We start from the raw sequence: 22,516 nt of genomic DNA, 5'->3' as shown, positions 1-22,516 counted from the left end.
ATAACAACTAATAAAATAATAATAGTTATAATATATATATATATATATATATATATATATATATATATATTAACCAAAGTAAAAGTACTTCTCAGGTTAGAGTTTTGTAAAACTTTAACCGCAACTCTAAATCCTCTTCTGCTCGTATTGACAAGTACTTCAGGAATACGCTGAAATAATTTCGTACTTCTCACTATACGTTGGTCAACGAAAGTCAAAAACCCTTCACCTCTAGTGCATTTTCGTAAAATCAGGGACGGGCTGTGACAACGAATATATGTAATGATTTACCTAAAAAATATAAAAATATAACTTTATTTCAATACATATATATTATAAGTAGCTCATATGTAAGTAATTAGAATTTAATGCCCATATTATGTGGGCATGATTGAAGCCAAAATTGGAGGGTTGTGTATAAGGAAACGTTAGAGGGGTAGTGGTATATGTTGTAATTGTATAGAGTAATAGGTCACTTAATTTCTAACGTGGCAACATATGTAAAATTTGAGTTTATATTGATTGTTTAAAGATAGGTCGGTTCTTATACAAAAATCACGAGTTGTATGAACTTATATCTAAAGAACCCTAAATAAAACACTAACACCAGATAATAATGTTATGGTGCAACGAAGTTGAAGTTTTTTTTTTTTAATTTCTTATGTCAATGACCTCAAAGGAATGCAGTTGGAAGTTGGAGGTGGGCTGAGTCAAACATATTAGAATAACTAAGGAAGACACATGGAAATAGTTGTGATTCCCTTTTGAAGCAAACTTTGCGCAAATTGTATGGGAAATTTTTTTGTGTATCCGCAACTCTATAACTAAGGAAGACCATCATATGAAGTAGAGATGACAATGCTACTTATGTCAAAGACTCTATTTTTTATTTTCAGGATTGTCTTTGAAATTTCGGGACACTTACTTTAATTGGAGTTTGAACTATTCTAAAACTTTGAATTGTTACAGTGATTTGAGAATTTCTCTTCAATTGGCATGAAGTTGGCACGAAATTATGAATTAGGGTTAAATAGTGAGTTTATGGAAAAAGGAGAGATAAAGGGAGGAAGCGACAATTGACATACAAGTTTGATTTGTATTTGTATTTACAGACCCTACTAAATTATTATTTTTTATACAAAGATATTTTTACACTAAGGAGATGGGCTACACAATGGATCTGCCACAACATTTAGTACCGAACTCGTCATTCATGATATTAAAACCTAAAATCTCTTACTTAAAAATAATAATGAATATTGTTAAACTGTATTACTAAGTGGCCGCTAAACTATTATTTATTTGCTAAAGAAATCAAAATAGCCCCCCTTATGTACAGTTGAAAGAAAAGAAAAAAGTTTTTCATTTATTCGACTAGCCACACACACTCCCTTTATCCAAAGGGATCTACATTTTGGGGTAAAACTGGAGATTAGTTGTAAGACTCACTCTATGTGGAATTTCAACGATCAAACTGTCTATTTTGTAAGTTTCAATTCATAAATCATTTTTGCAAAAATTTATTTTAATCCGAAACCATTTGCCTATTTAATTATCACGTTGAAATTTCATTGTTTTTTAGAGAATAAAGTGTTTGTCAATTTCTTTGAACTCAATTAGATGCCTCAAATATTTTTTATTTGACTAATATTTTGCAAAGATGGTCTATGAAGTGCAACTTGAAAAATAGACGTTTCGAATCATTAAAGTTCCATGTGGTGTAGGCCTAACAACTATTCCCCACTTTTATAAAAAAAAAATGAGAATCCCTTTCCTTAAAGTCTTCCTCCAACTTGTATGTTGTTAAAAGTTGGAGAAATTTGTAGTCAGAAAATAATAGTCAGCGCGTAAACACTAGGCAATTTGCTTCGCATCACATTTGCCAAGCAGTTTCCAACTAATTACTTGGTGCATGCACGTGTGGACTAGCTAGTTCAGCTTCGGACATTATAGTTTTTTATAAGTTGATGGTGGATAGAGAATGAGAGAAGCTTGAGGAGTACCACATAGGCCAAATGACATGTACCAATTCTGATGTACTGGATGTTCATTTCCATAAAGTACCAAGACACAGTTGAATATAACAATAAACCACATATCATACTGTTAATCGCATGCATCTCCTACTTGCATGGAACTGACGCAGCGGCGTATAATAAGGAGAGTCGAACGATAATTCTTCAGTAAGAAATAATTAGCCAACCCTAGAATTCATTAGGAAGAAGGGGAGAGTAAACTCACGTTTGATTGATAATAAGCAAAAGATAACAATCCTTACACCAAGAAAGAGTATTTTTGTACGTTCAAATAGAAAATAAAACAAATAATATTTAACAAAGTTTCAAAAGTATCCCTAAACTTAAAACTATGTTTTGGAAAAGTAAACAAAATATTTTGGCCAAAATTGCCCTTATTCTACGAGCAAAAGCTTATTAGTCTTGATCTTTGTGTCATTCTCTTAGAAACGATATACTATGTGCCCTATTCTGACACCAACGACCAGCCCTATTTCCAAGTATGAAAAAGCACTTGCATTAACAAACCAATTTACTAAACGAATAAAAGTGTGTTTCAAATAAATCTGTTGTTCGCGATTGTAATAAGTTCTAGTCCACAGGTGCACGTTAGATGTTTCTTGACAAGAGAAAACACTATAAAATAAGTACTTACCATGTTTTCCATTGGAAGATAGCTCGACATCCCTGTAAAAACCACAATTTGCTATGTTTGCTGGGCTCAGTTAAAGAATCTCGTCGAACAATTTCTTTACCCATTAAGGTGACAACTTTGTAGCATCTTTATCACATACTTCTTACTATTACCATTTAAGAAACATGCCATGTCAAGGAAAGCTTCTTTCACCCGGATCTTCTAATGCATTATAACTTACTGAGAGTTTTTTGAATGTCTAAGTTAGAAACTTTTGTACAACATAATTGTGTTGAAATCTCATTGACGATGTTATGTATAAAATCAGATTGGTGCCTGCCAATTAAAATCATGTGAAACAGTTAATGAGTTGACATTTTTGAAATATCTATTTCGGTAATATACTTGGATCTCTATAAAGAAATGCACATATCTCACTTCTTGTGAATAGCGTATCTTCATCGCATAAGTTTTACAATTTTAATCATTCAATTTTTTAATTTTCATTTGAAGATTATCCTACTAAAAATCTTTTGAATTGAAGATTAAGATTAAGAAATTGAAATGCTCCGATTATGAAATTTATACGGTAAAAATACGTTATTCTAAGGGGGTGGGATATATGCATTTTCCAAGATGCAAGTATTATCCTAAAATGGCAAAAATAATAACACACCAAAAAAAAAACTTTCTATTACGGGATTTTATTATACATTCCCTTTTCACTTTTGTGCTCTCCTATCTAGTTTCTAGCCATTAAATTGAATAACTATAAAAGAAAAATCAACGAACAAAATTAAGAGGAAAATGCATAACGTGAAAAATGAGTGCGGAAATCACTTCCTTTTTACTTTAAATAGGTTATTAGTAAAGACACCCCAAACAAATAAGTTATTTCTAACCAGTACTGCGTTGGAGGGTTTAGAAATATATACCCATTCAAGAAGTACCAGCCAGACAAATTTGATGCTTCTGTGAGACCTGCCCTCCATCTCCACACCTTCCCCATGTCATCCTTGAACTTGCATTCATGATTAGCGAGTGCCTCACCAAAACTACCCTTCTGGTTACGTATGTCCAAAGGATCCACCTCGTAGTATACTGGCCAAACGATTTGTTGCTTTGATTCTCTACATTGGAGGATCTTAACCAGTTCCATCAGGCACCAATCCGAGGATGCATAATTATTGGTGAATACAATGATCGAAATCCTCGACTCTTCGATAACTTTGAGAAGCATCGGTAATGGAAGTTCTTCTCCTCTTCTATAGAGGTAGGTTTTGATTCCCTTATGAAGCAAACTCCTGTGCAAATTGTATGTGAAATTGTTGTGTGTATCCGCAACTCTATAACTAAGGAAGACATCATATGAAGAAGAGGCTCCTAACTGAGTGCTCATTGGAAGAGATGACATTAATGCTACTTATGCCAAAGACTTTCCTGTTTATATATATATATATTTTTTTTTTTCAAGGACGTCTCTGATATTTCGAAGCCCTGTGTGAAATTTATAAAGAAGTCCGCCTTAAGATAGTCTTCCAAAAAAAAAATGTATTAATGCTAGAAAGCAAAAACTTAAGTTTGAAACACTTGATTATAAATTTTCAATGAGATGAAGAAATACCTAAACCTACCAATTCCAACTTAATATATTTTAACTAATAAATACCTAACCTTAATAGAAGTCTCCACTGCGTCACACTAAACACTTGAATTATTTTAGTGGTTTGAGAATTTCTCTTCAATTGGCATAAAATTATGATTTAAAGGGCGAGTCCATGGAAAAAAGAAAAGTGTGGGAAATAAAAGGGCGAAGTGGCAGTGAGAATTGACATTAAAGTTTGAATTGTGATTGTGTTTGCACGCCCTAATAAATTATTATTTTTTGTACAATGATATTATTTAAGAAGGGAACTAAATAGTATCTCTCTTACAAAGAAAAAATAAATATTATTAGACTGTAGTATTAAGTAGCCACTAAATTATTATTAGTTTGCTTAAGAAATCATAATAGTGGGAAAGTTGGAAAGAAAGTAATAGTAACCCCACTAATGTAAAATTGAAGAAAAAAAACAGTTTTTTTTTATTTAAATAGCAAATTTATTTTTGGAGACCCATTCAAAATTAGGCCCTATGCAATCAAACCTTCCGCTCCTCCTCAAAGCAGCTACTAGTGTTTTTCTCCGTCTTTAACTGAGAAAAAAAAAAAAAAAAAAAAAAAAAAGCAATCTAGCGTAGAGGAAAACACTCCATAAGTGGGAATCTCGCTCAACTGTAGCCGGAGGAGAAATCCATATTGACAACATAACAACATACAATAACAATTGATATGTCGTTCAATATATATTTTCAATAGTATTTGATTATACAGTTGTTGATATGTTATCGATATGATGATGCCCCAGCATAGTTGAGTGAGATCCTTAAGAAGCGGATTTATGCTAAAAGATGTACTTATGTTAAGGCAACTTGATTAGCATCACATCTGTTTACTAATCCAGTTGTGAAAATTGATCATAGTGGTGATATTATATACTTGATTAGCCCTGTTTCCGACGCTGCGCATTGGATCCTAAAAAATTATAGTCAACTTTCAATTGCATGAAATATAAAGACCGATTAAGTGGATAAGAAACAAAAAATATAAAATCAATTGACAATGGGCTCTTTATGCTATTGCATATGCATAGAACAACTTCTTTTCCTGTCTTTTCAGTTTTTGATGGGTCATGCTGAACTCTTTAAATAAAAATTGGGAAATGATTTCCGCAATCTCCTGCTTATGTGCACTCTGTTTAAATAAAAACTTACGAGTGCACGTATCATGAGAAATCGCAATACGCCAAATGGTAAAGCTTGGTTTTCAATTGAAGCCATGGAGAAGTTTTACAACACTGAGGCAAATCAAGCATGTTTCAAGGCAACTAAACAGATGTTGGAGACAAGATAATTTAATGTGTACAATGCATCCAAGGAGTTGAAGAATATTGTAATCGCCCATTTCGGCAAACAAACTACAGCTTTACACTCGAATATCAACACAGCATTCGAACTGGTAACCAAGCTTTTGCACCTGCAGTGTCCGGCAAGTTTGAACCCATCTTCACGAATTGGCCGGAAGGGTCATTTAACATGTATGCCAAAGCGGATTGAAAAACGCCCCTTTTTGAACATCCAAATCTCTGCTGGATAAAAAGCGTACATAAATAATGCTTTGTATCTTCACTATGCTTTTACAAACGCCCGGCTGGACACACCATGCAACAATTTCACAAACCCAAGGAAGCTTAGCTTCCCATCAGTGTGCCTAATCCAGTCATGGAGAACCACATGAAGTGGGATGGAAGGACCAAGCCCAAGTTCCTGAATCACAATTTGGAGAGAGTATGAATTACAGTAGTCTCAGTCCAGTGCATTACAGATTGAACAGAGCCTTATAAATCTTTCGTTCCAGAGGGCCCAAATTAAAAACCAAATCAACATCAAAATTTTGACACGAAGGGCGGATGCTACCAGAATGCAGATGCATGGGATGTGCTAATATCTTAGAAATTAAAAACTCTAGGTGAAAATATGCTATGGGAGTATGAGCATTCAATTTCAGCTCATCTTCAGTTTGGTCCTTTTTCTATTGTTTCAGTTCGATCTTTCAAATTTTTAAGTGAAGCAATGCAGTCTTTTGTGCACCAAAATCATGCTTTTGTTTTCACTAGTTATTGTGGTCCATGGTTTACTGACATAATGCACTAACTGCTGCATTGATGACAAAAGTCGGTCATAGAACATATGCAGTTGAGCTGACCAGATTACTTAAATTCGAAATAATGAAAAGACCAAACTGAAATTTTAATCAAAATCTAAGCACCAAAAAGTATAGTTTATCCAGAACTCTATTTCTCCCTCCCTACACCGTTCTTTTAACCAAAAGTATGTTACTTAAGAAATGTAGCGAGTAAAACAGAAACTTCTAGATATGTCAGCAAGTCCAATTTATAAGTAACATACTATTATACTCAGAAATCGACCTTATGATTGCTAAACTTTCAACTTAACATATAGCAGACTGCAAATGTAGCATTAAAATTTCAACTTACCGAAGCAAGTTCTTCAATGACAATTGCCCTGTTTCCATCCTTCTCGAAAAGTTCATATGCACATCGAGCATGTTGTTCCCAACGATCAAGTGCCTCGAGCTGATGAACACTTAATGCAGCTGCACAGAACTCATCAAAATCCATTCTTCTGTATTGAAGTGCATTTAGCTGTCATGGGAGAAGTACTAACCAGTCAGTACTTTACTACTTTTATAACCTATTGAGCCTAATACCATAGAAATATTCACAGAAGCAACCAAGTTATTACCGATGAAATGAGATCAGGAATGCGGGACTCCTTCATTGCGTCTGTAGCATTTTTCGTGAGGACCTATCCAGGAAAAATAAAAAAGAATACTTTAACTATCAACTTATATGTGTGTGTGTGTATGTGTGTTTTAGAGAGAGAGAGAGAGAGAGAGAGATACCAACCATTCTAATATTGTCAAGAGTTATAGTTCCATTTTTGTTTGGCTCCAATAGAGCAAACTGCTCCTTCAGATAAAATAGTTCATCAATAGTCAATGTCTTAGACAAGGCCTGTCACATCAATTTACAGAAATGAAACGTTAAGAGAGTGATTAAATACATCTCAAAATATAAAGAATAAAAAGATATACTAAATAAACAAAAATAAATAATTAAAAACACAACTACACAAACACATAGAAGAGTAATTTGGATGAAGCAATCATCAAGCATTAACCGATAACATCTCAGAAACCTCTCTTATTTCCAGTAATTATACACATGACCTTACAGACAAAAAATGAGAACAGATAATTATCAGTTTTACCGAGTCGTCATTATTAGTTAATGGAATACTAATAATTACTTTCCAATTCTATATTTTTTAAGAGGCACAAACAAAAATCCCATCCATCAAGAAAACTAACCCAATCATTTGACTTGATATACAAAGTTCTTAAGACCAAGAATCTGATTCAGCATGCAAAATTCGAGAAAATGTTCTCACTTTTCGTCAGTGAAAACATATACACACCCTTAAAGCAGCCTTCCGAAGGGATGATGATCGCATATAAGCCTTCATGAGTCTAAATACTAAAATATCAAGTGGCACTTTTATGTCACTATAATTCCGGATCCAAGGATGACCTGCCAAAAAAAAAAAAAAAGTTATAGCCAGTGACTCAGGAAAATGGTAGCAGAAACTTATCTGATCATACAGACATGGAAAACTCACTTAAAGCCTGAGCTGCTGTCATTCGTTTCCGAGGGTCCTTGTTCAGTAAGCGTTTGACAAAGTCCTTTGCTTCAAGAGATAAAGTGGGCCAAGGTGCTTCATCAAAACTTGGATCAGCTTTCAAGACCGACCGAAAAATTCCAGACTCAGTCCGGGACCAAAATGGACGGCTACCACATAAGAGAATATATGCTATTACACCAATACTCCATACATCAGCCTCTGTACTATAAGATCTATGCAGAACTTCGGGTGCGACATAGTATGCACTTCCAACAATATCATTAAGCCTCTGGTCTGTAAGACGGAAATAATATTAAAACCCTATCCAAAATCAAAATACGAGAGATCGATAACAGAACAAGCTAAAATATTGAAGAAAGGACAAACCTGGTCTGGCAAAATCTGACAAGCCAAAGTCAATGGCTTTCAACTGGGAATTCTCATCTTTGGCGGTATACAAAAAGTTCTGATAACAAAAATGAAAAAAAAAAAGCATTAGCTTAACATAAAGAGAATTAGATTTAGAAAGCACAACCGACAATAACAAATATATCAAGTATAAGATAATAAAAAACTGCCAAGAACTTCTAGCTTTCATGATGATACATATATCAAGGTATCTGACAGAGCAATATGAGTGGAATATAAGCCGATTAACTAGTTTGAATATTTGGAAACCCTACACTTCCCACATAAATGTCTTTTCAACAAGCACATAAGTTAAAATATTGAACAAGAAAATGTAGGTCAGGTCTCAGGTTATTTCTCCAATTGTTCAAAACCAGATGCTGTAGGAACAGCCGCTGTGGATTTACTAATTCAACTGTCACTTAAATATTTCCCCTCCAAACCAGACAGAACATAATGCCACCTATATGATTAAACTAAAATTTATCAGATTTATATAACCATTATTTGTGTCAAGCTTTCTTTCCCCTGTAAAAAATAAACACAAAATATGGGAATCTGGGAACCTAAGGTGTGAACTGAGTAATTATGACACCCAGCAACAATCTATTGACAGATTGTACGAGACTGGAGCTGCCTAATAGTACTAACTACTAAAGTAAAAAGATTTTTTCCAGAAGACAAATAGGTTTTTGTCCTGCTACAGGACGATGTTTAATCTTAGTCCAGAAGACATCAACCATGTATAAGTACCAATCATTTTAAACAGTCGGATAATTCAGGGCCAGATTGGGAAACTACAGATACGGTCAATTGAAACAGAAGGGGTTTCTATTGCAATCTCTCAGTTGTATAAAAGTAACCATTTGTTGTGTTGTTCAATTCCTTGTATACAGTCTTGGGGGTTGGCGAGGTGGAGGGACACTTAAATCTAAATCAAGTTTGTCCGAGAATTCATCCCCCCCCCCCCCCCCCCCAAAAACAACAAAACAAAAAAAACAGGGGATGCTGCAGGCAAGTTTAACCAGCCTCACTCACTGCTAGAAATTCTGAACAACCCCTTCATTTAGTCACTTCAACTATCTCTCATAGGGGTACCTTTGTCCACATTGCCTACACCTGGATCTTCATTACAAGCACACATCTCATCTGCTAATTAAATAAAAGAAAATTAGAGAGATTTATTCCACCTCTGGCTTAAGATCCCTGTGTACCACACCCTGGAGATGACAAAATGCGACAACATTCAGTATTTGCACCATGACAGTCTTCGCATCATCTTCTGAGTATTTCCCGCCCCTTCAGAAGAAACAGAATATCCAGTTAGTAGAAAGAAAAAAAATCATCATCTGAAATTCCCTATGGAAGATGTTTAATTTATATACCTTGAAAGTATTCTATCTAAAAGCTCTCCACCTTCACACAACCTGAAATGTCAGGAAAAAAAAAATGAATGCCATAGAGACGTCAAACATCTTTAAGAGGGAAGTAAACAATCTTCCTGTAAATTACATAAGAGAAAAAACAACTGAAGATGTTTAATTTATAACGATAAGCTTGTGCTCGAAAGAGGCACAAGCTTAGTGTTATAAATTTTTACCCAGTCAATCACTATTACTTGTGAAAAAACATAACCAGATGTAGTCTTAAACAGGAATTTAAATTTTTAACTTACTCCATTACTAGGTAGACATTATCACTGTCTTCAAATGCATCATAGAACTTAACTAGATTGCTATGTCCACTCAAGGCTCGCAATATCTTGACCTCCCTTCTCACATCCTCGATTGCAATAGCGGTTGTCATCTAGCAACAAACAATACATTGTCATTAGAAGAAACCATTTTTTTGGTCGTACCTAGTGCACAAGGCTCCCGCTTTACGCAGGGTCTGGAAGAGGTGAATGTCGGCTAGCCTTACCCCCATTAGAAGAAACCATAACAAAATAAAATACAGAAAATGCATGTATTAAAAGTAAAACCAACTACCAAAGGCACCTCTCGTAAAACAAAATCTCACAGCAATCATATCTTATGTTTCCCCTCCAAACTTACTCGGGAAACAGGAAAGTCAATTGTATACCAGTATTCCATCACTACTCATGATCTTGGACTTATTTTCAAGGCAACTGGAATATTTACCTCATCCAATTTACATTGTTCAATGCTCATAAACCCAATCTACTTTACATGAATAAATTCACACACTATTCTTTACAAAGATAATTCCCAGCATATGAGTCATACTTGCAGTTTATTAAAAACTACACACTATTCTTTACAAAGATAATTCCCAGCATATGAGTCATACTTGCAGTTTATTAAAAACTACAAAGTTGTCAACTCCTATCCCTAATTTTTTTTTTCTTCACTTTTTACCCCTCTTTCTTTTACAGGGGACTTCTAGGGAAGGAAGGCAAAGTCCAGGGCTAGAAGTCATCATCTTTTTATTTTTTGATGAGGGAGTGGATAGATTGAGTCAACCTCCATGGATATTGGTTGAGTCCCTTAAACCTTTAGTATTGGTTGGACAGACATCTTTGTAACTTTGTCCAAAAGAATATACTGTCAATCATATACCTCCAATTACTGGTGAACCACCTCATGCTACATGATCATCAAAAACAAAACAATACAAGATTAAGTACAACGTTCCTTCCCTCTCACAATAAGCGTCATACAATCTGGCCAAGATTATGAAATGTGACCCACCAAAAGTTTTCGGCAGTTCCGGATGTCTGTAAGCATTGGGTTGTTACTGGCTATTATCCGAGCGGTGCTATATGATTTAGTTCAATTATATATCTGTGGGAAGGTCAAGACCACAATTTGGACCATTACTTTCGTCAATAAGTAGGTCCACAGTCCACTCACAACCATTGGACTGTATTCTTTGTTCATCATGTAGAATGAACTGTCACATCTTAGGAACCGACGAAGTGTTATATGGCTGAGAAGCCATTAAACCAAAAAAAAAAAAAAAAGTTGTATTATTCCTATACCCACTACATGGAATTCAATCAGTCACCAAAGATAACACATTTTTTTAAAGAAAACAATGTACTTTCATTAAGGTGGATCAAGTAAGCCAAGAGATCAATACCTATTATTGACCAAAGAAAAGCAATAAACAAACAACTTGGTCACTTTACACCCCTTTCACTCAAGGTTCCAAGATGTAGAGTTGTATTTTTATTAAATCTTTTTTTTTTTTTTTTGTTAAATGCCTAATATTCCCTATCTAGAAGAACTAAACAACGGTCAATTGATATGAACACATGACGAGATCTTGCAAGATCTTCCCTGTGCCACATGCAACCTCGAAGGATCTTCGACCTTACTTAGCTACGAAAGAACAATCACACTGTAAACCACCACTCCCTGCTTCCGCGAGGTAAAGATGAAAAGGACTTTGAAAAGAGAGTCAAAGAGTGCTTGAAATTGTCGGGAGGGAAGCGGATCACAAGCGGTCCGTCGATCAGCTCTAGGCGTAGACCCAAGCCCACAACACCAAAAACAACTATTCAACATTGCCCTAAAATCTCAGGTTTTACCTTGAAGAATGACTAAGACATAAAAAATAGAAATAAAACCCAGATTTTTTCAACCAAGATTATGCAAATGAGAGCAAGAAAATCCAATCTTTACAAACAAATTATAGATTAACCAAAAATCATACATGCAAATAAGAGCATTACGCCAAACCTTTGTTTTAGGGATGACCTTCACAGCGACCTGCTGACCCTTAAACTCCCCCTTTTTGTACCTAGCAGAGCAAGTATATCCAAAATGCCCTCGACCCAGTTCGTCCCCAACCTCCAATCGACTCGTTACCTCCTTGGAGAACCCAAACCTCTTGTCCAGCTCAACCCCATCCTCCTCCTCTCCGTCCTCCGGTATCGCCACTGAAGCCGATGCCTTTTTGCCCAGCCGCCGGGCGAGCACGGCCTTAATGTGCTTCGCCGGCGACGGAGGCGGAAAGGGTCGGCGGAAAAACCGGCTGGGGGTGGAAGTGGCGCTCTTGCTCCGCGACGGGGACGACTTCTTGAGGTAATGGGCAGGGCTGGGACTGTAGAAGGAGTAGAAGGGGGACTGGGACTGGGACTGGCGTGAAGCGACGTCGTCTCTCTGGTGGTGAGGAGTGTGGGATGGGAGGGATTTGGGGGTTTGGGAAGGGTGATTTGGGTCATTTACGTCCCTTGGGGAATATGGGTTCTGCTTTGGAGGTTTCGAAGTGCAGACTCCCATGGCGGTTTCTGTGGTTTGAGAAGAGGAGTGAGAGAAAATGGGTGAAAGATTGAAGATTTAAGGTTGCTTAATTGGGCAGCAAAAGCAGAAAAGCTGCTTAATTCAATGGTTATGGTTGTGGCATTGTGAACTGAGTGGGAGTGTAGTTCTAGCTCTAGCTCTGGCTATAGGATTTTTGTTTGAGAATGCTTGTAGGCGCTGCTGTTGCTCCACTTTTCTTGTGTTGTATAGAGAGAGAGAGAGAGAGAGAGAGAGAGAGCAGAGGATGGTGGTGCTGTTGGAGTTAATAATAAAAGGCAGGAAAAGGTGTAAATGTGTAGAGAGAGAGAAAAAATGGGGATTTGTTGGGGACGAGGACCAGGGGATGATGACTGAGGGAGATGAAAGTGTGGAAGTGAGCTGTAGATTGTAGTCTTGTGTGATCTCCACTGGGCACGTGGCAAGCACATGATAATTTGGAATTTTGACCATCGAATTAAATACGTTCAAACAAAAATAACAAACAAAATTAAACAAAGATTAGGATTTCCTCCCCTTTTCTTTTCATCTTCTCCGTTCACATTTTCTTATTTTTTCTTTTTCTTGTTATAAAAAATTAATATAAGATATTGACGTGACTTAACATTGACTGTTCAAATAGAAGGGGAGGGAAAAAAAGAAGGGAGATAATCCTACTCCATTAAACAATGATGTTTGAGAGGTTAAAAATGGTATGTTTATCGTTTCTCGGTGAAATTAGAAATTAGGGGTTGGGGAAACTTGAGATTGGGTATTTTGGCACTAGGGTGGTCTTTCATCCATTAAAATGTTACTTTTATCACTTATTTATATCGTCTCTCTAATAAAGATAAGATCTACATAAGTTGTCTAACCTACCTCTATTACAAAGATAGTACAAATAAATAATAAATGTAGCATTATTTTTCGTCGATTCTTAAACATGACGCAAGGACAATGAAAATCGCAAAAAATGGGAATTGCCATTGCCATTGGCAAAAGCAAGAAAAAGAAAAGTGATAAGAGTCCATTATACTTTGCTTAGATGTTGAAATATACTGTCCTTATTAGATTTCAGTTGCCCAGAAATGATTTGGATAGTCCATTTACTTGTCAAATAAACAGGGGGACCAATGTTGGCATCGATCAAAATAAACTACTCGACATTAACATATGAATAGCTACTATTTTTACGAGGAAATTGGAGTAATAGTTTTTGAATTGTAACTCAATTATAGTTTTTGTTCTTGAACTAGAACTTTATTAGATGTGATCTTGAATTTGATAAAATATAGAGTATTGGTCATTTCATGTTACCTCCGTTAGATAAAGTTCAGAGATTATTGCTATAGTTGAGTTAAAACTCAATTGAATTAAGGGTACACGAATTTTATAAAAGGCTTACCCTATTGTCCCCTAAAAATGTTTGTGAGTCTCATTTTGCAAACTAAATGACATAGGAGTTGATGATTAGATTATTAAACGTATTTATTTTTATTAGTGACACATCATATAGTTTGAAAATTTTATCTATAAATTTAATTTCTCTATCCTGACCGACCTCCTATATCATATTTTGTGTCCCACTTTGCCATATGCTGTTTTGTTGTTAAGTTTTCTGGATTTGGATCCCATTCGAACATCTTTGTGAGGATCTTATGGATTTTCACATCTTATCCGTTCATTATATATTATGCGGTTAGAAATCATTTTTAATTTCTTATTTAAAATTAAACATAAACAATACCTAACAAAAACTAGTCGCACGATGAACGAATAAGATGTGAAAATCCAGAGAGGATCCTCATCTAAGTTTTCTATGTAGGTGTAGCACAAATGGGTCCATTATTTGCTTGTTCGTACGCCAGGTGGGTGCCACATGTGCAAAAGATATTGTCTTTGAAACATTTTAAACAAAGGAAAACTAATGAAAAGGGCTTGAAAACTTTGAATTTTAATGATAAGGACAAAATAAAGGGTAAAGTGAATAGTACCAGGATTGACTTTTTAGTGTAAAAATGTGGTTTTTCGTTAAAGTGAACAGTACCGGGTGCTTTTCATTAAAGTTCCCTTTAAACAAACTACTACATTTACCATCTAGTTATACCATCACTTGTACCATCTTTTTAATAGAAGTCTGCCAATGCATGTGGATCTCATCTCTATTAGAGAGATGATACAAATGATAGTATAAATAGATAGTAAAAATAGCATATTTGAGATTAAAATAACTAAAGGTTAATTCTTCTCAAAATATTTCCCCAACTCTTCCACGGTTCCACCAAGCCCACACCCCCGTGCAGGGCTAGTCTTGAGATTTTTGAGGCTCGAGGCGACACCAAAATATGTGCCATAACTTCATATAAAAAAATTATTTGTTTTACATGTAAGACTTCATAAAATTATACTTAGAAAAGTACTTCAAACTCAATAATTTAGAACACACGGAGAGACTAATTCATTTTGTATCGAGAAAATGAACAAAAAAAACTCAGGCTTACAAGTAGATAGACGATGAGTTTTGTTTTCCATCTATCTGAACTTTTATAAAGTGTTTTTATATAAATCATGATGTGTTTTTTCTTATATATTAACCTTGTCAATATGGGACTAAAAAAATAATGATGTTTTCTAGTCTTTAATTGATATGTATAAGCAATGAATGAGCACTAAATTAAACCTGTTGGTGACATGTTATATGATTTACAAATTTTGTCTACACATTTCTTTTCGTGAAGGTTAGACTTATATTGGAATGAATGTTTAAACATTGCAACGCACATAACTAATAGCTAGTAATTAAAAAGAAATTAACAACCAAACAGAAATTCGTAAAAATGAAAATAATAAACATGCACATAGAATTTCAAACTCAAGATCTCTCGTTAATTTTAAATAACAAAAATATTGCTTCTGATTAAACTTCTTAATCGTTTAGACAAATTTTATAAATTTAAACTCTTATGAAAATAAATTTGTAAAAGTTGGAAAGTTAAAAAAAGACACATATTGTTTCAAACCCAGGACCTCCTTGATAATTTTAAACAACATAAACCACCACTTATGGTCAACTTTTTTATCATTTGTTTAAATTCTATATATTTATATTCTTATTAAAAGAAATTAGTAAAAATTGAAAAGTAAATAAACATACATAGTGTTTTGAAGCCAAGACCTCCTCATTAATTTCAAACAACAAAAACCACTAGCTCTACTTAAATTTCTTTGTTACTTAACCAACTTTTAAAAATTTATACTTTTATGAAAATATATATGAATATACCGTCCTAATAATTTGGATGCCTAGGATGGTCCTAATAAATTTTTTGGACCCCAGACGGTCGCCCAACCCACACTTCACCTGGGCCGGGCCTGCCCCCTCGATGCCCAAAACCCAGTCCCCACTCCTTGTCGAAGTTACACAACTCAGCCTGAACCCCATCATCTCCGAGCTCCCCTATCCCCCGACCTCCATTTTCCACTCCCTCACCCAGATCCACAATCCGAACCAGGATCTGCAAAACAGTTCAAGTTTCTGACCTCCTTGCCGCTGGGTGAGTAGAATCCGGTTATTTGTCGGTGAGGTTCTTGATAATCACTATTCTTGATTATTTGAAATTTTCGAAGTGCAAATGCGGTGTTTTAGAGGTGATCGAACGACTTGTGTAGTATAGCAGCTAGGGTGGGGGAGGTTGGCATTTTCAATGGGAAGGGTGGTGAAGCCGTGAAGGTGGCTATGGATAATGATTGAGCGAGAGTTCTACCATATATCTTATGCCTAAGTATCTAAAACTCTCAACCTTTTAGTGTCATTTTAAATTGGTCCCAATAAGAACAAAATAAAGGGTAAAATGAATAATATCAGTATTGATTTTTTAGTATAAAAATGTGGTTTTTTGTTAAAGTGAACAATATCAGAAGTTTTTCGTTAAAGTTTCCTATTTTTAAACATTCCAAATAAGTACACAATCTATTGAATATGTCACATTCGTTAAGTCCCAATTAATTTTTCCGTTATACGTACATGTGGCAACAATAGATTCCACTTATTTGCTTACTTGGACACTAAAATAATAATAAAAATAACTTCAAAAAAGACATGAAGATGAAAAATAATAATAAATAAACAAATTCATGAATAAAATAGAAAACAAAAATTAAGATCAGAAAATCTCTTAACAAAGAATAGGTTTAGGAATTCATATAGCATTTCAAGGAGCTTGTTTATGCTCGTGATTTCCTCATTTGCCGATTTATGGTTAGTAAAGCTTCTAGTTCTTCTTTGTGGGCAATTTAGATGGTGGTGACAACATCATAGCAGTCCATACCATTTCAGCAACTTCCAAGACCTTCTTGATGTTGGTGGCTTAGGTTTTGGGGTGGAGTTTGTGGTTGTGAGTTTGTTTTGAAGTGATGGTCTGAAAGGGGTAGTGGTCGTTACTTGGTGAGCTTCCATGACCTTCTATTGATATTGAAGATAAAGTAAGCCTTAGTTAATTTAACAAAAAACTATTGGGCTTAACAGATGTGACATTTTCAATAGATTGGGTACTTGTTTGAAATGTTGAAAAAAGTTGAGACCAATTTGAAATGATATTAAAAGGTTGGGCGGTTTTAGGTACTTAATCCTATATCTTATTACTTTCAAATTATTTATGACACATCCCAACCTAGATCGAGGCATGCTGGTCGTCACTTGGGAGTGACGTAACCATGTGCACAGTGCGGAATCAATAAAGATATAAGGGAATTTCGAAGGAATAAAAACCAAACTACTAGCAGAACTATCTAAGATAAAGTGCTAGTGCGAGATTAAGGGTGAAATACACAACCAGAGCATAAATATTCTAGATGCAGTCAAGCAGGACAAGTGCTAATTATATAACACTCAAGGGGGATCCTACATTTATGATGTTCTGTCAGAACCCCCGTTGAAATCCTCATGATCCACCAAAGCACTTCTACCTAAAACCTGGAGGGGTGCAAAACAGAAAGTGTGAGTGAGCAAAAACAAAGCTTTTCAAAATCATTTCATTTCTCAAAAGTTCTAACCCCTCGCCGAAAAACCCGTATAATTTCCCAAAAAATAATAATAATAATAATACGTTGTATCAGAAATCATACTCATGATGAAAATCCATAGAAGTATACCATGCCAAAGTATCTCAATGCAATGCTATAAGTAATCCAGGCAAAATATATCAATGCCAAATATCGCATCAGCCAAATCCCTCTAACTCAATCTGCACAGCTGAGTATATAGCTCATAATCAATCATAATCATATCAAATCCTGCACACGAGTCGGAACCACCTAAAGTGGTCTGTATGACAAGACTAGGTGTAAAATAAATATGCTCTAGTGCTACGATTACGTGAAGACTGTGTGAATGAACGCGGGTCACCTACGAGTTAGAACTACCTATAATGGTTTATACGACAAGCTTGTGCACCTAGCTTGGATCCAACGTGAGCATATGGTGCGGGAGGTGAACATCACGTGAAGGACTGTGCCCTGACTCTGGGCGTGAGCACTAGCACCGGGGTGCAAGTTTATGAGCTCTCAATACATCACATCATATCTCACATAACTGAAGTAATCTCCTATCTTTAATTTATAAATTTACCTGGCACTTACCTGTGCGTCCGCAGCACCAATCATAAATATATGCAACTACTAATGCATAAATAAACTAGGTAGATACTTTGTATGGCATTTCAAAATGTATAATAATTTAAATTCATTTTCTGGAAAAAATATCAAGTATATAGGTATATACGGAAAACCAAAAGCCCACTCACCTATATGCGAAATAACTGAATAAACGTTATTTAAGGCACATACACAAAACTAGGAAATAACTTTTCATACATTGCTCAAATAGGGTATTTGAATATACCACCATGACCTACTCAACCTTAGGAACATCCCCATATTTTCAGAAAAAAATTTCATGACCCCACGCGTCGGCCAGTCGCGCGACTCATGCGCAGGCAATTGCTTGGCACACCAAACGGATTCCCTAACAGCGTTAGGGAATATTCCGTCAAAAATCAGAATTTGCCGTTATGTTTACCTGACGGCGCCAGAATATTCCGTCAAAGTTGACGGAATATTCTTCTCTTCCTTCCTTGGTTCGCCGGAGTCCGGCGCCGGTCACCCCTGCACTCGCCGGTCACCCCTTCGATTCCCAACCAAAACTCATGAAATTTATCTCAAAATGAAGCTTAGAGGGATTAGAACACAACCTTACCAATTTCACACCTTGAAATCCACAGGATTTCGCCGAAGAAACCTCGATATTCCGGCCAAACTTGAAACTTGTCAAACTCAACTTCCCGACGTTCAAAACATTTCGTTTTCCTTCTCTGAGCTCCACGAAGACGTCCTAAAGCTTCCTAACAACTTAAAATCTCCTAAAAACTTCACAATCACGAGTGCATGAATAGTAACCCAAAACTGGGTTCTCGAATTCTCAGGAACATGAGGTTTTCATGTTCTACAAACGGTATAGATGTGTTCTTGAGCTCACAAGGAACACGAAGGTGACTTCAAAAACCTTGATTCGTGAAGATATTACTTGGTTTGAGGTTTTTCCATACGTATTGTACGGAAAATGGAGAAAAACCAAGAGGGAGGAGAGAGAGGGGCAACGGGATTGGGTATGGGTGTGTGTGTGTGTGTGTGTGTGTGTGTGGTCCAGTTTGCAGCCAACAAAAAACAAAATAAAATAAAACCTAGATCCTAAATAGTTCCAAAAGTCTAGGAAAATAGGAATTGGACCACAACCAATACATATCACACAACACATCTCAACATCTAAAGGTATTTTAGACAATTCAAACCCTCGAAAAAATTTATTTCGGGACGGGCTGTCACAGTTTATATTCTTAAACTAAAAATTAAATAGAAATTTTGTTAAGTGGGACCTATTTTGTACACGTCAACATAATTGAATGGAGTACTTAATAAAAAAACAGTATATGGTAAAGTGGGATACGAAAACATGATTTAGGGGCATTTTAGGTCAATGCAACGTTCAGGGGGACTTGTGAAAACTTTTAGGGTGTGTTTGTTTCCCTTCACTAGCCCTCACTGGACTAGACAAGACTAATAGTTAGTCCAGTCTCATGTTTGTTACTTCACTGGACTAGCTTTAGTGGGACTAAGTTGGACTTGCCTCGACTACTCATGTGCCGTCACGTGCTTGGCACGCTGACGGATTCCCTAACGGCGTTAGAGAATATTCCGTTAAAATATTAGAATATACCGTTAAATATACCTGACGCCGTTAGAATATTCTATCAACTTTGACGGAATATTCGCCTCCTTCTTCCTTGGTTCGCTGGAGTCCGGCGCCGGCGTCGCTGCGATCTTCGGTTTCTGGAAAAACTTCTAATCGTCATATCTTCTTCAATTCTTAACCAAAATTCATAAATTTTATACCAAAATGAAGCTTAGGACAAAAGGAACAATCCTTACCACTTATAGGTCCTAAATCCACTGGAAACTTGCCGGAAAAACCCACAATAGTCCGGCCACCTCTACAACTCACTAACTCGAGCTTCCTGACGTCCAAAACACTTCAAATTTCTTCCCTAAGCTTTGAAAAGATATTCTAAGGCTCCCTAGCACCCTAAAACTCGATGAAACCTCCGTGATCACGACAGGGTTACTGTGCATCTCATCGGGGTTTTGTATAACTCGAGTTCTACGAATTCTCACGTCAAACCAAGGATATAAATGAACTTCTGGGCTCATAAGGAACACGAAAACCACATCGTCGATGTCGATCCGTGCATGAAAAGGTTGGTTGAGGGATGATCCGTACAATTGTATGGAAAATGGATAGAAGCCGAGAAAGAATGTGAGGGAGAGAGTTGACAGGAGAGTGGTATGGGTGTGTGTGTGTGTGGTCCAGCTTTGGGCTACCAACCAAAAACCAAAAGCTTACTTCCAATTGGGTCCAAAAAGTTAGGAAAAACATGTCATGGTCCAAATCCTTAGCCCGTTTACACATCGACAACCACTAAACGCTCAAGGGCATAACCATCACTTCACGCTATCGAGGATAAAATAATAAGAACATTTGGGACGGACTGTGACAAACTAACCCCCTTAAGAAAATTTTGTCCTCGAAATTTCATACAATAATGTATAACCATTAATAACCATAAAATAAGTGTGGATACATTTCTTTCATACGATCATCTGCCTCCCAAGTAGCTTCCTTGACTGAGTGATTCTTGCACAAAACTTTCACCAAGCACACGGTTTTATTCCTCAGAACCTTATCTTTCCAATCCAAAATTGTCACTGGCTCCTCATCATAAGTTAAATCTGGATTAATTTCCAATGGCTGAGCAGGTATCACATGTGATGGATCAGAGATATAATGACGAAGCATAGAAACATGAAAAACATCGTGCACTTTAGATAACTCTGGAGGTAACTCAAGCCTGTAAGCAACCTCACCAACTCGCTCGGTGATTTGATACGGTCCGATGTACCTAGGACTTAGCTTATCCTTTTTCCCAAACCGTACTACACTTCTCCACGGTGATAGCTTTAAAAACACCCAATCACCAACTTTATACACCTGTTCAGTGGCATGCTTGTCTGCTAGATTCTTTTATCGATCCTGGGCCACTTTCAGGTTAGATTTAATTACCTGAATATTCTGAGTAGTTTCCTCTACAATCTTAGGGCCCATTAAAACTCTTTCACCAACCTCTGACCAGCACAAAGGAGTACAACAACACTTGCCATAAAGTGCCTCAAATGGTGACATACCAATACTCAAATGGTAACTATTGTTATATGTAAACTCCATCAAATCTAACCGCTGATGTTAAGTGTCACCAAACTGCAATACCGAAGACCTCAACATATCCTCCAATATCTGAATAGTCCTCTCAGATTGCCCGTCTGTCTAAGGATGATATGTTGTACTATAAAGTAACCTCGAACCAAGAGTCTCCTGAAATGCTACCCAGAACTTAGAAGTAAATCTAGGATCCCGATCCGAGATAATACTAACCGGAACTCCATGATACTTAACAATTTTTTATAAGAACAATTTAGCTAATCATCGTAAAGAATATTTCTCCCTCACAGGAATAAAATGTGCTGACTTAGTAAACCGATCAACTATCACCCAAATGCCGTCATAACCATTTTGTGTACGAGGAAGCTTGTACACAAAATCCATAGTAATATCTTCCCACTTCAATTGTGGCATGGGAACTGGCTGCATCAATCCAGATGTCTTTTTCCTCTCAGCTTTAACTTGTTAACAAATGGCACACCTACTCACATACTCCGTAATTTCCCTTTTCATACCCGGCCAATAATAAAATGGTCTAATAGTATGATACATTTTAGTACCTCCAAGATGCATTGCACATGCCGATACATGCGCTTCATCAAGAATTTCTTTCTTTAAATCCGCATTATTCGACACATACATTCTTCATTCCTGCATAAGCATACCATCCGATTCTCTAATCCTTAGATCTTTCTTTTTCCCATCATTTCTTGCTTGTATTAATTCTTGGGGTTTCCTCATCATCCATCTGAGCCTCGAGCACTCGATCAATTAAAATTGGTCTAACCTGGAAATTAGCAAGTAAAGCTTTCCCTCAATTTTCCACCTCTAACTTCACTCCAGTGGACCTCAAATCTTCAAGAAGATGAACATGACAAGCGTACAAAGCATTAATTCTTGCTTGAGGCTTCCTACTAAGTGCATCTGCCACCACATTTGCACGACCAGGTGATAATCAATCGTGCAATCATAATCACTGAGCAACTATATCCATCTTCATTGTCGAAGATTAAGATCCTTCTAAGTGAAAAGATACTTAAGACTCTTATTATTTGTAAAAATCTTACATTTTTCACCATAAAGATAA

At 36.2% G+C, this 22,516-nt stretch overlaps 3 protein-coding genes across 3 annotated transcripts; all 3 read right to left on the bottom strand.

Annotated features, from left to right (window-relative positions):
* Positions 1-3,405: 3,405 nt before the first annotated feature.
* Positions 3,406-4,063, bottom strand: LOC139188560 (TMV resistance protein N-like). Its single transcript, XM_070806169.1, has 2 exons — positions 3,600-4,063; positions 3,406-3,418 (listed from the first exon to the last, which is right to left on the bottom strand). The coding sequence occupies exons 1-2, from the start codon at positions 4,061-4,063 to the stop codon at positions 3,406-3,408; spliced, it is 477 nt and encodes a 158-aa protein (XP_070662270.1).
* Positions 4,064-5,496: 1,433 nt separating this feature from the next.
* LOC103454489 (CDPK-related kinase 5-like) lies at positions 5,497-12,993 on the bottom strand. The gene is made up of 11 exons (XM_008394075.4): positions 12,063-12,993; positions 10,034-10,164; positions 9,744-9,785; positions 9,549-9,657; positions 8,338-8,416; positions 7,948-8,244; positions 7,747-7,859; positions 7,176-7,283; positions 7,012-7,074; positions 6,744-6,911; positions 5,497-6,012 (listed from the first exon to the last, which is right to left on the bottom strand). The coding sequence occupies exons 1-11, from the start codon at positions 12,603-12,605 to the stop codon at positions 5,875-5,877; spliced, it is 1,791 nt and encodes a 596-aa protein (XP_008392297.1). The 5' UTR covers positions 12,606-12,993; the 3' UTR covers positions 5,497-5,874.
* A 7,773-nt stretch (positions 12,994-20,766) lies between these two features.
* Positions 20,767-22,071, bottom strand: LOC139188559 (uncharacterized). Its single transcript, XM_070806168.1, has 5 exons — positions 21,990-22,071; positions 21,760-21,890; positions 21,573-21,657; positions 21,274-21,335; positions 20,767-21,168 (listed from the first exon to the last, which is right to left on the bottom strand). The coding sequence occupies exons 1-5, from the start codon at positions 22,069-22,071 to the stop codon at positions 20,767-20,769; spliced, it is 762 nt and encodes a 253-aa protein (XP_070662269.1).
* Positions 22,072-22,516: the final 445 nt, after the last annotated feature.

Source organism: Malus domestica, chromosome 10 (genome assembly GCF_042453785.1).
Source record: "Malus domestica chromosome 10, GDT2T_hap1".
NCBI classification, from domain to species: domain Eukaryota; kingdom Viridiplantae; phylum Streptophyta; class Magnoliopsida; order Rosales; family Rosaceae; genus Malus; species Malus domestica.
Note: the sequence above shows the minus strand (reverse complement) of the source record. Positions and strands in the feature narration are given on the sequence as shown.

What these genes read in the sequence shown, in the direction of transcription:
- LOC139188560 (XM_070806169.1), bottom strand. Translation starts at nt 4,063, where the DNA reads ATGTCATCTCTTCCAATGAGCACTCAGTTAGGAGCCTCTTCTTCATAT.
- LOC103454489 (XM_008394075.4), bottom strand. Translation starts at nt 12,605, where the DNA reads ATGGGAGTCTGCACTTCGAAACCTCCAAAGCAGAACCCATATTCCCCA. An exon ending in ACAGGGATCTTAAGCCAGAG is followed by an intron (nt 8,417 to 9,548) that starts GTGGAATAAATC and finishes TTTTGTTATCAG; the next exon opens with AACTTTTTGTATACCGCCAA. An exon ending in CTCTTGACAATATTAGAATG is followed by an intron (nt 7,075 to 7,175) that starts GTTGGTATCTCT and finishes TTTCCTGGATAG; the next exon opens with GTCCTCACGAAAAATGCTAC.
- LOC139188559 (XM_070806168.1), bottom strand. Translation starts at nt 22,071, where the DNA reads ATGTATGTGTCGAATAATGCGGATTTAAAGAAAGAAATTCTTGATGAA. An exon ending in ATGGTTATGACGGCATTTGG is followed by an intron (nt 21,658 to 21,759) that starts GTGATAGTTGAT and finishes AAAATTGTTAAG; the next exon opens with TATCATGGAGTTCCGGTTAG. An exon ending in AGCATTTCAGGAGACTCTTG is followed by an intron (nt 21,336 to 21,572) that starts GTTCGAGGTTAC and finishes TGTGCTGGTCAG; the next exon opens with AGGTTGGTGAAAGAGTTTTA.